The 13031-nt window shown below is 40.6% G+C and overlaps 1 protein-coding gene across 8 annotated transcripts in view; it reads left to right on the top strand.

Annotated features, from left to right (window-relative positions):
* Window positions 1-13031, top strand: part of FRY (FRY microtubule binding protein) — a 192737-nt gene that overhangs the window by 62168 nt on the left and 117538 nt on the right. For 7 of the 8 annotated variants that reach the window (XM_079973234.1, XM_079973235.1, XM_079973228.1 and 4 more), the window contains one exon: window positions 10086-10285. In XM_079973234.1, the coding sequence (XP_079829360.1) occupies window positions 10166-10285 (120 nt within the window). In that variant the 5' untranslated portion in view covers window positions 10086-10165. Of the gene's footprint in view, window positions 1-6870; window positions 7170-10085; window positions 10286-13031 lie in introns of those variants that run through there. The other variant, XM_079973232.1, reaches the window with a different exon arrangement.

Here is a 13031-nt window from a genome sequence, read left to right on the forward strand (position 1 = left end):
TTTGTGTGATTGCAATTAGATGGTGAAGTGTTTTCATACTTGCATAGCTTCCAAAATTTGATGAAGGGGAACAAGGGGTACTTTTTCTGAATGCGGGCACAGTACAGTAGAGCTGTAAAGGTCATCCACTTATGGGCGTTTTTTGGGACTTATGGCCAAGATAACTTTTGGAAATCAAATTACAGTGGTACCTCGGGTTACAGACGCTTCAGGTTACAGACTCCGCTAACCCAGAAATAGTACCTCAGGTTAAGAACTTTGCTTCAGGATGAGAACAGAAATCACACAGCTGCGGCGCAGCGGCAGTAGGAGGCCTCATTAGCTAAAGTGGTACCTCAGGTTAAGAACAGTTTCAGGTAAAGAACGGACCTCCGGAACGAATTAAGTTCTTAACCCAAGGTACCACTGTATACAAATCCCATTTTGTGTGTTAGATGTTATTTACACATTTTTAGCGGCACTCAGCCTCTCAGAATAAAAATACTAAAGCTTCTACCAAATTCTAAACTTTCTAAACCTTAAAAACTAAGTGCACGCTAGCAAGAATGTAAGATCCAAAACCTGGGATATTTCAGGATCCAATCAGAAACTGGGATTGGTTTCTGTAATTCTGGTCTGTCCCACTTAAATTGGGATTGTTGAGCGTTATGCAATGTGTGTCTTCCTTTCCCAGACTGGGAAAACGGTGGGATGCTTAGCACTGATGCCAGCTCTGCAAGTAGATCAATCATATGAGTGAAGCAGTACACCATTTTTGAACCTGACATATTTTTAGACATCAATCAAATTATATGTAATCTTACTTTATGCTAAGTACACAGCTATGGACTATCAGACATTGCCTTTCCCATGTACATAATGCAGCAACCTTTGCTGGTGCTAAGCTGGTCAGGATCTGGCCAGTGCCTGGGTGATGCCCTAGGCAGTTGTATCTATTGGTCATTAACCTGCCCTGGTGTGCCCTTCCTATCCCTTTGTTTCATCATGTTGTGTATGGAATTATCAACACTGTTTGCTATAACAAGAATACAACATTGCCACGCCGCAGAACAAAAGCAGTGTAGTTACCGAAAAGTTAATATTCCTCTAAATTAAACTGTCAGAATATAGCTATAGAGATTGACTTTACATGTATCTTATTACTGAGAAGACTACTACTTTCTTTCTGGGATATGAAGCACATTTGCATTATCAATTTAAGCATTCTTCATATATGGTTGCATCATCTGCCACTGAAAATAGAGCCAGGTTCTTAAATATTGTTGGCAATATTCCATGGACTTCAGATGTCTCATAAGCTTCAGTTTGGAGCTTTTTGGGTTATTTTTTTAGCTATATTAAATTATTATTGAATAAACCCAAAAATTTCCGTAACAATTCCTGAAGTGCCTTCCCAGACAGGTGAATTATCAGTTGGTGGTCTTTGGGATACTGCATGCTAGAGGGAGTTATTGAATTGTCTTGCAAACTTTGTTCAGAATTCCCTGTTGATCAGGTCTTATGCAAGGTATATCAAGTGTTTATATTGCAATGTCAGGAATTCTACATGTTTATACACTGATAGTGCTTGTTTATAGAGAATGTCACAGCTGATTACAGGATTTCACTCCTTTAGATGGAAAGCTGGGCATGCTTAAATTTCATTGATTTGGGAGTTTGGTGCATTCAACTATGCACTGGATTGTTGCCAAAATCTTTGCTGTTTTGGGTTATTAAGCTTTTGTGCTAGTTGTTCCAGGATGGTAGCTAGTGGTCTACAAATATCTAAGTAGATAAATATGCTTCTCAAAGTTATACATTTATAAAGAATACCAGGAGGAAGAAAGCCAGGAAAAAGTGTTGCTCTGCATAGCTGATGTGGTTTGGACCATAAGTGGAAGGAAAACAGCAGCAAATACAGTTCTGCAAATGCTTGCACAAGAATTGCACAAGATTTCACTCTCCTGTCATAGGTAGATTCTTGTTCTTTTCAGCCTCTTGCACAGCCTTTTACACTAGTGCAAGAATATCTCTGGATTTAGTTAACAATCTAGCACAAGAACTAAAACAATCCTTCTGTGGATTCAGCCAACAGCATCTGGGCTCTGTACCTGGCCATTTAAAAAAAAACCTTGCATATCCTGAATGCATATGCATTAGGCACCCTTTACCTAACATGATGCCCTCCATATGCAGTTGGACTGCAACTCCCATCATCTTGTCATCATTGGCCTTGCTGCCTGGTAGGAGTTGTAGACCAAAACACCCAGAAGGCACTATGTTGGGGAACCTAGAGTATACTGTGGTATTTCAGGTTAAGAACAGTTGGGGTACCTAGAGTATACTGTACTATGATGACTGGCATGTATTTTCAGTACAGTGGTACCTCTGGTTAAGAACTTAATTCATTCCAGAGGTCCGTTCTTAACCTGAAACTGCGCTTAACCTGAGGTACCACTTTAGCTAATGGGGCCTCCTGCTGCTGCCGTGCCGCCGGAGCACGATTTCTGTTCTCATCCTGAAGCAAAGTTCTTAACCCGAGGTACTACTTCCAGGTTAGCGGAGTCTGTAACCTGAAGCATCTGTAACTGTAAGCGTCTGTAACCCGAGGTACCACTGTAGTCAGTTTCTATATTCTCCAGTCAGGCATTTAATCGTAATATCCAGAGGAATAGCTGTGTTAGTCTGTTGCAGCAAAAGCAATAGAATCTGAGAAAGACTTGAGAAATTTATTAAGGAATAAGCTTGCATGGACTGTAGTCCACTCAATGTGATGTGCTATTCTGAGTTAATGGTTGTGGGGGGAGTAGAATTGTAAACAATGACTACAGAAGGAAATAAAACGCAGAAGACAGTGATCCTTATGTCACCATGTTGTTGTTGTTTAGTCGTTTAGTCATGTCCGACTCTTCGTGACCCCATGGACCAGAGAACGCCAGGCACTCCTGTCCTCCACTGCCCCCCGCAGCTTGGTCAGACTCATGCTGGTAACCTCGAAAATACTATCCAACCATCTCGTCCTCTGTCGCCCCCTTCTCCTTGTGCCCTCCATCTTTCCCAACATCAGGGTCTTCTCCAGGGAGTCTTCTCTTCTCATGAGGTGGCCAAAGTACTGGAGCCTCAGCTTCACAATCTGTCCTTCCAGTGAGCACTCAGGGCTGATTTCCTTCAGAATGGAGAGGTTTGATCTTCTTGCAGTCCATGGGACTCTCAAGAGTCTCCTCCAGCACCAGAATTCAAAAGCATCAATTCTTCGGCGATCAGCCTTCTTTATGGTCCAGCTCTCACTTCCATACATCACTACTGGGAAAACCATAGCTTTAACTATACAGACCTTTGTTGGCAAGGTGATGTCTCTACTTCTCAAGATGCTGTCTAGGCCTGTCATTGCCCTTCTCCCAAGAAGCAGGCGTCTTTTAATTTCGTGGCTGCTGTCACCATCTGCAGTGATCATGGAGCCCAAGAAAGTAAAATCTCTCACTGCCTCCATTTCTTCCCCTTCTATTTGCCAGGAGGTGATGGGACCAGTAGCCATGATCTTCGTTTTTTTGATGTTGAGCTTCAGACCATATTTTGCACTCTCCTCTTTCACCCTCAATAAAAGGTTCTTTAATTCCTCCTCACTTTCTGCCATCAAGGTTGTGTCATCTGCATATCTGAGGTTGTTGATATTTCTTCCGGCAATCTTAATTCCGGCTAGGGATTCATCCAGCCCAGCCTTTCGCATGATGAATTCTGCATATAAGTTAAATAAGCAGGGAGACAAAATGCAGCCTTGTCGTACTCCTTTCCCAATTTTGAACCAGTCAGTTGTTCCATATCCAGTTCTAACTGTAGCTTCTTGTCCCACATAGAGATTTCTCAGGAGACAGATGAGGTGATCAGGCACTCCCATTTCTTTAAGAACTTGCCATAGTTTGCCATGGTCGACACAGTCAAAGGCTTTTGCATAGTCAATGAAGCAGAAGTAAATGTCTTTCTGGAACTCTGTAGCTTTCTCCATAATCCAGCGCATGTTTGCAGTTTGGTCTCTGGTTCCTCTGCCTCTTCTAAATCCAGCTTGCACTTCTGGGAGTTCTCGGTCCACATACTGCTTGAGCCTTCCTTGTAGAATTTTAAGCATAACCTTGCTAGCGTGAGAAATTAGTGCAATTGTGCGATAGTTGGAGCATTCTTTGGCACTGCCCTTCTTTGGGATTGGGATGTAGACTGATCTTCTCCAATCTTCTGGCCACTGCTGAGTTTTCCAAACTTGCTGGCATATTGAGTGTAGCACCTTAACAGCATCATCTTTTAAAATTTTAAATAGTTCAGCTGGAATACCATCACTTCCACTGGCCTTGTTATTTGCAGTGCTTTCTAAGGCCCATTTGACTTCACTCTCCAGGATGTCTGGCTCAAGGTCAGCAACCACACTACCTGGGGTATATGAGACATCCGTTTCTTTCTGGTATAATTCCTCTGTGTATTCTTGCCACCTCTTCTTGATGTCTTCTGCTTCTGTTAGGTCCTTTCCACTTTTGTCCTTTATTATGGAAATCTTTGTACGAAATGTTCCTTTCATATCTCCAATTTTCTTGAACAGATCTCTGGTTCTTCCCATTCTATTGCTTTCCTCTATTTCTTTGCATTGCTTGTTTAAGAAGGTCTTCTTGTCTCTCCTTGCTATTCTTTGGAAATCTGCATTCAATTTCCTGTATGTTTCACGATCTCCCTTGCATTTTGCTTGCCTTCTCTCCCCCGCTATTTGTAAGGCCTCATTGGACAGCCACTTTGCTTTCTTGCATTTCCTTTTCATTGGGATGGTTTTCGTTGCTGCCTCCTGTATAATGTTACGAGCCTCCATCCATAGTTCATCAGGCACTCTGTCCACCAAATCTAAATCCTTAAACCTGTTCCTCACTTCCACTGTGTATTCATAAGGGATTTGACTTAGATTGTATCTTACCGGCCCAGTGGTTTTTCCTACTTTCTTCAGTTTAAGCTTGAATTTTGCTATAAGAAGCTGATGATCTGAGCCACAGTCAGCTCCAGGTCTTGTTTTTGCTGACTGTATCGAGCTTCTCCATCTTTGGCTGCAGAGAATATAATCAATCTGATTTCGATGCTGCCCATCTGGTGATGTCCATGTGTAGAGTCGTCTCTTGTGTCACCATACATGCACACAAAACGACAATGGGAGGTTGAAATGTCACCCTGTTGTTGCTGTTTTATATTGCGATTTCCGATGTCAGGTTTATATTCCTTTTTTAATTGAGACTGACCTGTTTGTCCTATGTGGAAGAGTACTGTCAGCAAATGCTGTCAAGTATCACGTCGAAACATGAGCAGGTGAATGAACCCACTGATGTGGGTGAGATTAGTAGGTCTTGTGATAGTGTTGCCAGATTAGAAATGAGGACAGATCTGTATCTGCAGCAGAGCCTGGTCTGTATCTCTCTTATGTGGCCTCTTTTTGCTGTTTCCTGGCTGTTTCAGTTTGTAAGCAAATGCAGGCCTGCCACCCAAAGCCTGTCAGAGGACGGTGTCATTGTTTTCTGTAGATCATTGATATGTGTGAGCAGTTTTAATGGGAACCTGTAAATGACGAGTGGTGGTCTCTCATTTATCATCATCATCTTATTAATCACCTTCCACACAGTCATTTCAAGATGGTGTACCATAAAAACAGCACACACACACACAAAAAAAGTTTGAGCCTGCTAGTTCAAGCAGGAGACTGGTTTCGGGGAAATGCTCCGTAGGACATCTTTCTGGACCAGTCTTTGCCAATCTGGTGCCCTCCAGGTGTTTTGGACTGCAACTCCCATCAGCCTAGTGGAAGATGTATGGCTACATTATAAACTCCACAGAGAGGCTTGCTCATTCCTGTGCAAATGCTTTAACATTTTGCCCATTCACTGAAAGCATTGGGTTTGTCAGTGTAAGCCAATTCTTCTTTTTTTCATTTGCAAAATCAATGTGACCAAGAGATCTCTTAACCATTTTGAAGATTCCCTGCCCACGTTCCCTTCCCTGCTCTTTTTTTTTTATAGCAGCTTGATCATTCAGGCTTAGATTGGTTTGTATACTGAAAATTCCACTGACAGGAGTTTTTAAAAGTTTCGATGAAGGTGGCATAACATCATCATGCTTTTTGAAATATTGATGATTTTAATGTTAAATATGTTTGTGCAGTCCGATTGCACACATGCTTAACACAGAAGTTCAGCAGAGTCCAGTGATGCTTACTCTCCAGCAAGCTGGCATCTTTGAGGTTAATTTATTTATTATTTATTAATTTATTTGACTCTCATCCCAGCTTTTTCTCCAAGGAACTAAAGACACCGTACATTTTTTTTTTCATCACAACAACCCTGTGCAATAGGCTAGGTTGAGACACAGTGACTGACCCAAGGTCACCCCAATAAGCTTCACGGCTGAGCGAGGATTTGAACCCAGATCCTAGACTCAGCGCTAACCACTGCACCACCCTGGCTGTACACCATGTAAATGTACCCTGTGTCATTTGCCTTGAGGGTGAGTGGTTTGCACTTCTCTTGACATGGGAAAAGGACACCGTCTCAGTTCTTGTCCTCAGGAATTCGCACTGTTTTCTACTTGCGGCCAAGAGTCCGTAGTTACAAAACAAAGGCTTTATCGCTTGCCCCTGTGTTATCTCTGACTTAGAATTCGGGAGAGAAACGCTGCCTTCAGCTCGGCCTGTGTGATAACGCATGTTGCCGGTATGGAAGGGTTATTTATGCTGAACTATACAAGCAAGTCTCATGTTCTTGGAGTGCTTGAAGTATTTTGCTAATCTGTCGGTATACTATGTGCTTGTGGATAAATATAGACTGGCAGCCTACACTCTGCAACTTGTAGGTCATCATCGTACGCTGAAGCTAAAAATTGCCCCTTTGGTTATGGAAAGCGTGTTCTGATCAGGAAACCTTCTCCAGTTCGATTGCTGCAGATCTTCAGCACTTAAAAGTCAACACTTGCCCTCCCTTGAATTTGGGGGGTGAGGGAAAACCTACATGCTTACAGTGAAAGGACCAAACTGGGATCATGAAGCAAGCCATTTCCCCCTCAGTTTTACAAACAAAAGAATTCTAAGGATTGGGACTTTTCAGGTATTTCCAGTCTCATGGAGATTTCACTAGCCTGCTGGAGAAGATCCAGTGTGATCAGCTTAATAAAAGGACTTGGTAGGTAAAAAGAAGATTCACCATGAGTCAACATTCTGAATTGTCGTATTGGTGTTGAATGCATTTCAAAAATTTTACGAGCCACATATAAATATATCAAATACTAGTCGTATTTTTATAAAGCTTTACTAACTGGGTACAAGGGTTTGGTGTATGTGTGATTTTTCTTTCTGTTGGTTTGGCTTTTGACTTCAATTTTAGTTTACTACATATCTGGAATACTGCGGAAGTGACATAATTTCTACTTTCTCTCTTTGTAATGTATGTGTGGCACATAAACAACTATACTTTTTTACATTATCCTAGACAACGCAGCACTGGCTCAAGAGTATATTAAATTAGAATGGTTTCATTAAATGACATAGAGTTTAATGAAACCTATAGTTGTTTGTTTCTCCCCCCAGTAATCGTAATGTCCATGAATAGGGCATTTATGCTGCTTTTAACATTTTTAGATTACAACACTGTGACATAGTTTTAAGTCAAAGTGTTTGGGTGAAGAAATTAATATAGAAAACAACGTATCTGAGGAATGTGTGTCTAGGATATAAATAAATTTAAATGATGAGAATATTCTGCAATTTAGTAATGCTAGAAATCTTGTATTTTTTTTAGCCTACCCTTTTGGAATGAAATTGTAGGAGAACAAAATGCTTTTTTGTGGCACACCAGTGGAATCTTCAACAAGTTTCCATAACTTTATTGTGTATATATAGGCTTTAAAAAAAATCTGTAAGATTCAAGCATGTGAATACAAGAGTTTGAAAAATTTCTTAGAAGTAATTATAAAATTTTCAGATTTTTCTTCTTGCTAATTATATCTCATCTCCGCTTTGCCCTGTCACTGTCTTTCTGCCATTTCATAGCTTTGCCACCTCCAGCAGTTGTGGTTGTTGATAATATAGTAGTTCTGTCACACCTGTCACATCCACAAGATATCGTAGGTTGCTCATATAGTGTTGGAAACATAGGAATATGTCTACATGAGAGAGATCTGCTTGATTTGTCTTTAACTTTTTGAGATAGGTGGACATGTTGGCTTTATGTTTCAATAGTTTCCTCAGCTTGCTTAGTCTGAGGTGCTCTCTGTGTGTGCAAATATTTCCTGGAAACAGGGTTTGATTCTAGGGTCATTGAGTTCCAACTGGCCTGTTTATCCTTCTGCTATACTCATCCATATAAATAAAAACTCTGTGCAATAAGAGAACTTCTTTCTTTTCCCCCAGATGTGAACATTTAATACTGATGTACATCCTTTAAGTCAATGGTTCTTTCTTTCTTTCTTTCTTTCTTTCTTTCTTTCTTTCTTTCTTTCTTTCTTATAGTAAGAGAACTAATGTCCTGTTTGATGTTGAAAAACATATGGGATACTCTCTTAGTATAAGCAACCCTTAACATAGACTTGGTATTTTTGAGACACCTACCCATTCTCACATTTGCAGGGTGTGTGCATGTCATGCTTTGCCTTTCAGTTTTGAAGAGCAATTATTTTTGCCACTAGTGTGAGATAGTTTGTGTTCACCCTTCTAACTATATTTGGAGAAGTATCAGCCATAAATGTTCCATCTTTAATAGATATTGCACTGGTCTCAAATGGCAAGAGGAAAAAAGTAGGTCAAATTATATCAGCTGATTTAGGAATATGAAAGTTAAAAAGGTAAATCAGAACCTTGCTTGATATTAGGGAATTAAATATGACATCAGATAAAGGCTTTCTGTCTGGCATGAGAGATTAAATTACCTTTCGTCTACTACGTAAACAATAGGAACAATTTCTGAAGAACTAATGTATGAGAGCAAGAGAAAAAAATTCTCCTGTGCAGTTTGCATTTGGTCCAGGGAAAGAATTTAGGAACCTAACCCAATCAACTCCTGATTAACGTCAGCTGCTTTCAAAATCCAGTAAACACATTTCAGTATCAGCCCTGTGAAAGAGAAAACAGGGGCACTGTTATGAGACTTCTGCGTCCAATATACCAGTGTATTTTCTGCTTAGATTGCAAGATTGCATCCTGGGGAATGAGAGAGGAAGAGAATCACCCTAACCCCAAATGCAAGGGTGTATCTAGGCCCAGTGCAAGGTTTTCTGGACTTCTGCAGCAGTATCTGTACCTTCTTTTTAGGGTGTGTGTGTTCTAACAATGCACACTTCTGGTGTGAGCTTTGGCTCCCCACTATACCCTCTGGAAAAACACCCCTGGTTTTGCTTCTCTGTGCTTCCTGGTACTATCTATGGAAGTATCCCTTCTATGTATATCAGGCACATCATCTTCTGATGGGCCTGGTGTACCATGGGCAGCCTTGCTAGTGCAGCCTTATAGATCGCTGCAAATAAAAAAAGCATTATGTAAGCCCGCTTGACAAGGAAATCACTTCTTTAAAAGGTTCTTATACTGTCCTTCCAGTACAGCTGAACAACTCGTTATGTCAACTCTAGTTACGTATTTCCACCCCAATGGTGTGCACATTTACGCTTGGTAAGCCCTACTGAGTTCTGTGGGGCTTCCGCCCAGGTTGGTATGTCTGATGTTGTTTCCCTGTTCACTAGTGAAGTTTCCCATAAACAGCGCTGGTGTTTTTCCAAAAAGTTCCTTGGGTGTTCTGCCTGGCCTTTGGTTTGGACTCAGTCTGACCCTTATGCTTCCCTCCCCTTATGGTCTTGATTTATCAGCTATTCTAAAATGAGGCTGCATTTTAAATTGCATTTTAAGCTGTATTTTAAATTGGTTTTTTTTTTCTTTTCTCTTTTCCCCCTATTATGTTTTTACTGTGATTTTATTGGTGTTAGCCGCCCTGAGCCCGGGGAGGGCGGCGTATAAATAAAATTAATTAATTAATTAATTATAATATATGGGGAGGGAAGGGACAACATTTTATAATTAAATCTTATTAAATATATATTTCTTTACTTTTCAGCTTCTCCGGTGGGTAACGGATACATCAAGCCACCCGTCCCATCTGTTTCTGGCACACAAAGGGAAAAGGGACCTCCAACCATGCTGCCTATCAATGTCGATCCAGACAGTAAACCTGGGGAATATGTCCTGAAAAGCTTATTTGTTAACTTTACCACCCAGGCTGAGCGCAAGATCCGCATCATCATGGCAGAGCCCCTGGTGAGTCAAGGAGAAATTAGCTGAAGAGTTCTGCGTCTGCTAGTGCAATTGCTTTATAATGTTTTTGCAGGTTTTATTTTGCTTGACCCAAGAGAATAGTGTCATTTTATCATACTGAAACTCTTGTGTTCCAGGTTTCTTCATCTCCTGCTCTTTTTTACATTGTATTTTTCTACACTTTCAAATGCTAAATTCCTTCAATTCTATTGATGGGTTTGTGCCACAGCAACAGGGACAGGGTGCATCCAGTACAGTGATACCTTGATACCTCGGGTTAAGTACTTCATTCGTTCTGGAGGTCTGTTCTTAACCTGAAACTGTTCTTAACCTGAAGCACCACTTTAGCTAATGGGGCCTCCTGCCACCGCTGCACCGCTGGAGCATGATTTCTGTCTCATCCTGAAGCAAAGTTCTTAACCCAAGGTACTATTTCTGGGTTAGCGGAGTCTGTAACCTGAAGTGTATGTAACTTGAAGCATATGTAACCCAAGGTACCACTGTATAGTGGAAGAGCATTTGCCTTGTGACATCTTCCAGAAAGTCCTTGAGCTCTGTCCAACATGGGCCAGACACAAAGTTTGTGATGACAGAGCTTTCCATGATGTCGTTCTCGTTGCCTGTAGCCATGGGGTGATCATGTAGAGTGCCCAGAGGCTACATGATAGACATAGGAGCATGCAGCCTTAGATAAAAGAGCAAATCATAATGTTGGTAAAGCTGGCCCTAACCTGCAAGCATTCCTTTCATACATCCTGCTCCTTATTCAAAATAGCAAAATAGACCCTGATTGCTATGTGCACACAGAGGAAGACATTTCTCAACCCTGAACATGTCATCATTTGGTATTTCCAGATCCCATGGCTCCTAAAGAGCTTTTATTCATATGTATTTTGCCACTGAAACTTTGGTGGAAGTGTGAATTGAGACTCAAGAGAGATAAGAGAGTCAAATAGCCCATTGATGTGGCACTATATGTCACCTTCAAAACAAAAAAATTTCCTTCCAGTAGCACCTTAAAGACCAACTAAGTTAGTTCTTGGTATGAGCTTTCGTGTGCATGCACACTTCTTCAGATACACTGAAACAGAAGTTTCCAGACCCTTCTATATAGTGAGAAGGTGGGGAGGGGTATTACTCAGAAGGGTGGTGGGAATGGGTGATTGGCAGATAGCTGTGATGAGCCTGTTGACGACTCTTAACGACTGCAATAGGTCTTACAGACGAATGCACACGAAAGCTCATACCAAGAACTAACTTAGTTGGTCTTTAAGGTGCTACTGGAAGGAAATTTTTTTGTTTTGACTATGGCAGACCAACACGGCTACCTATCTGTATATGTCACCTTCGTTAGTCCTTGCATCAAAACTATTGTGGTCATTTCTTTGCTATTTGTTGCCCTTAGTAATACAGGTGAATTTTGCATAATGCAGCATGGCTGTTTTGCGTAGATTTAGAATGAAATGGTGCCTTGTATATGATGTGGTAACTTTGGAAGTGTGTCTGCATAGGCATGCAGTGTGTGTATTTTGTTATTGGTCTGTAACTATTCATTTATATTCCAGCAGTGTTGATTCAGAACCATTGGAAGTATGTGGAAGTTTTCCATTTGTATAAGTTGAGAGTCTTACAAAGTCCTTTTGAACAACTTCATTACTTCCCAGGCACTTGATCATAAGAGAAGAAAAACATGAGACTGGGATTGGAGTTATTTCACACTGAATGGCTATCAGTATATACCATTAGTTCATTCCCTTTGCCCCGCAGATGTTTTCTCCCCACCACTGCCAAGACTCCACTGATTCTGGCAGCAGGAGCAAATAATCATAATCATAATAATAAAGAACAGTGCTGGAGTGGGAAGAGAGTTTTAAACCTGTCCACTGAGCCTAGTGCCCTGGGTCAGGTGCATTTTATGAGCAGGAAGGGGCATTAACACTAGAGAGAATTGTTGTCAATGCTGCATACTGTGATTTATCTTTTCATTGGTTTTAAGATTGTTTCATTGTGGTTATATACTATTGTTTTAGATCGGCCTGTGCTCCGTTTTCGGGGTTAAGTGGGATACAAACTATTTCATAAGATAGGTAAATAAATAAATAAATAAATTATATTACCCCTCCTCAATGACAGTGGCCACCTTATAGATGCTTACTCAGAAGTAAGTCCCATTGACTTCACCCTTTGGAATGCATATCCATGTGCATGAGATCTGTTGACCTAACAATTAAGAACAATCAATTTTGAGAAAAAAAGATATTCTTGATCACATAAATCCAAAGAGAACTTCCCTGTTTAGGGAAGTTTTTAATGTTTGAAGTTTTATTCTGTTTTTAGAATACCCAGCCAGATGGGCGGGGTATAAATCATGAAATTATTATTATTATTTTCAAACAGTGTCAATTTTGGATTTGTGAAATTCTTAATTGGCAGCTTTCGTTTTCTTTTTCTTTTTCATCTTTCTTTCTTTCTTTCTTTCTTTCTTTCTTTTTGCTCTGATGGTCATTTCAAAACTAAATTAAATATTTAGTTCTTCACGTGAGTGTAATTACAGTTGAGAAGAAATCATGGCTTTCGTGCTGAGTTTCTTGACCAGAATTTGAAGTCCAAAGACCTTAAAAACAATGTTTGTGTAGCAGAATGGGGAATCAGTGCTTTGTCTATTCCTTTTTGTGTCAGTCAGGTGAGACTTTAAGATTTTCAGTCAGATCCTTAAGAGTGTTATTGGGGTGTTGGGGTGTGTGAGTGC

Source organism: Podarcis cretensis (assembly GCF_951804945.1).
Source record: "Podarcis cretensis genome assembly, chromosome: 4".
Taxonomy (NCBI): domain Eukaryota; kingdom Metazoa; phylum Chordata; class Lepidosauria; order Squamata; family Lacertidae; genus Podarcis; species Podarcis cretensis.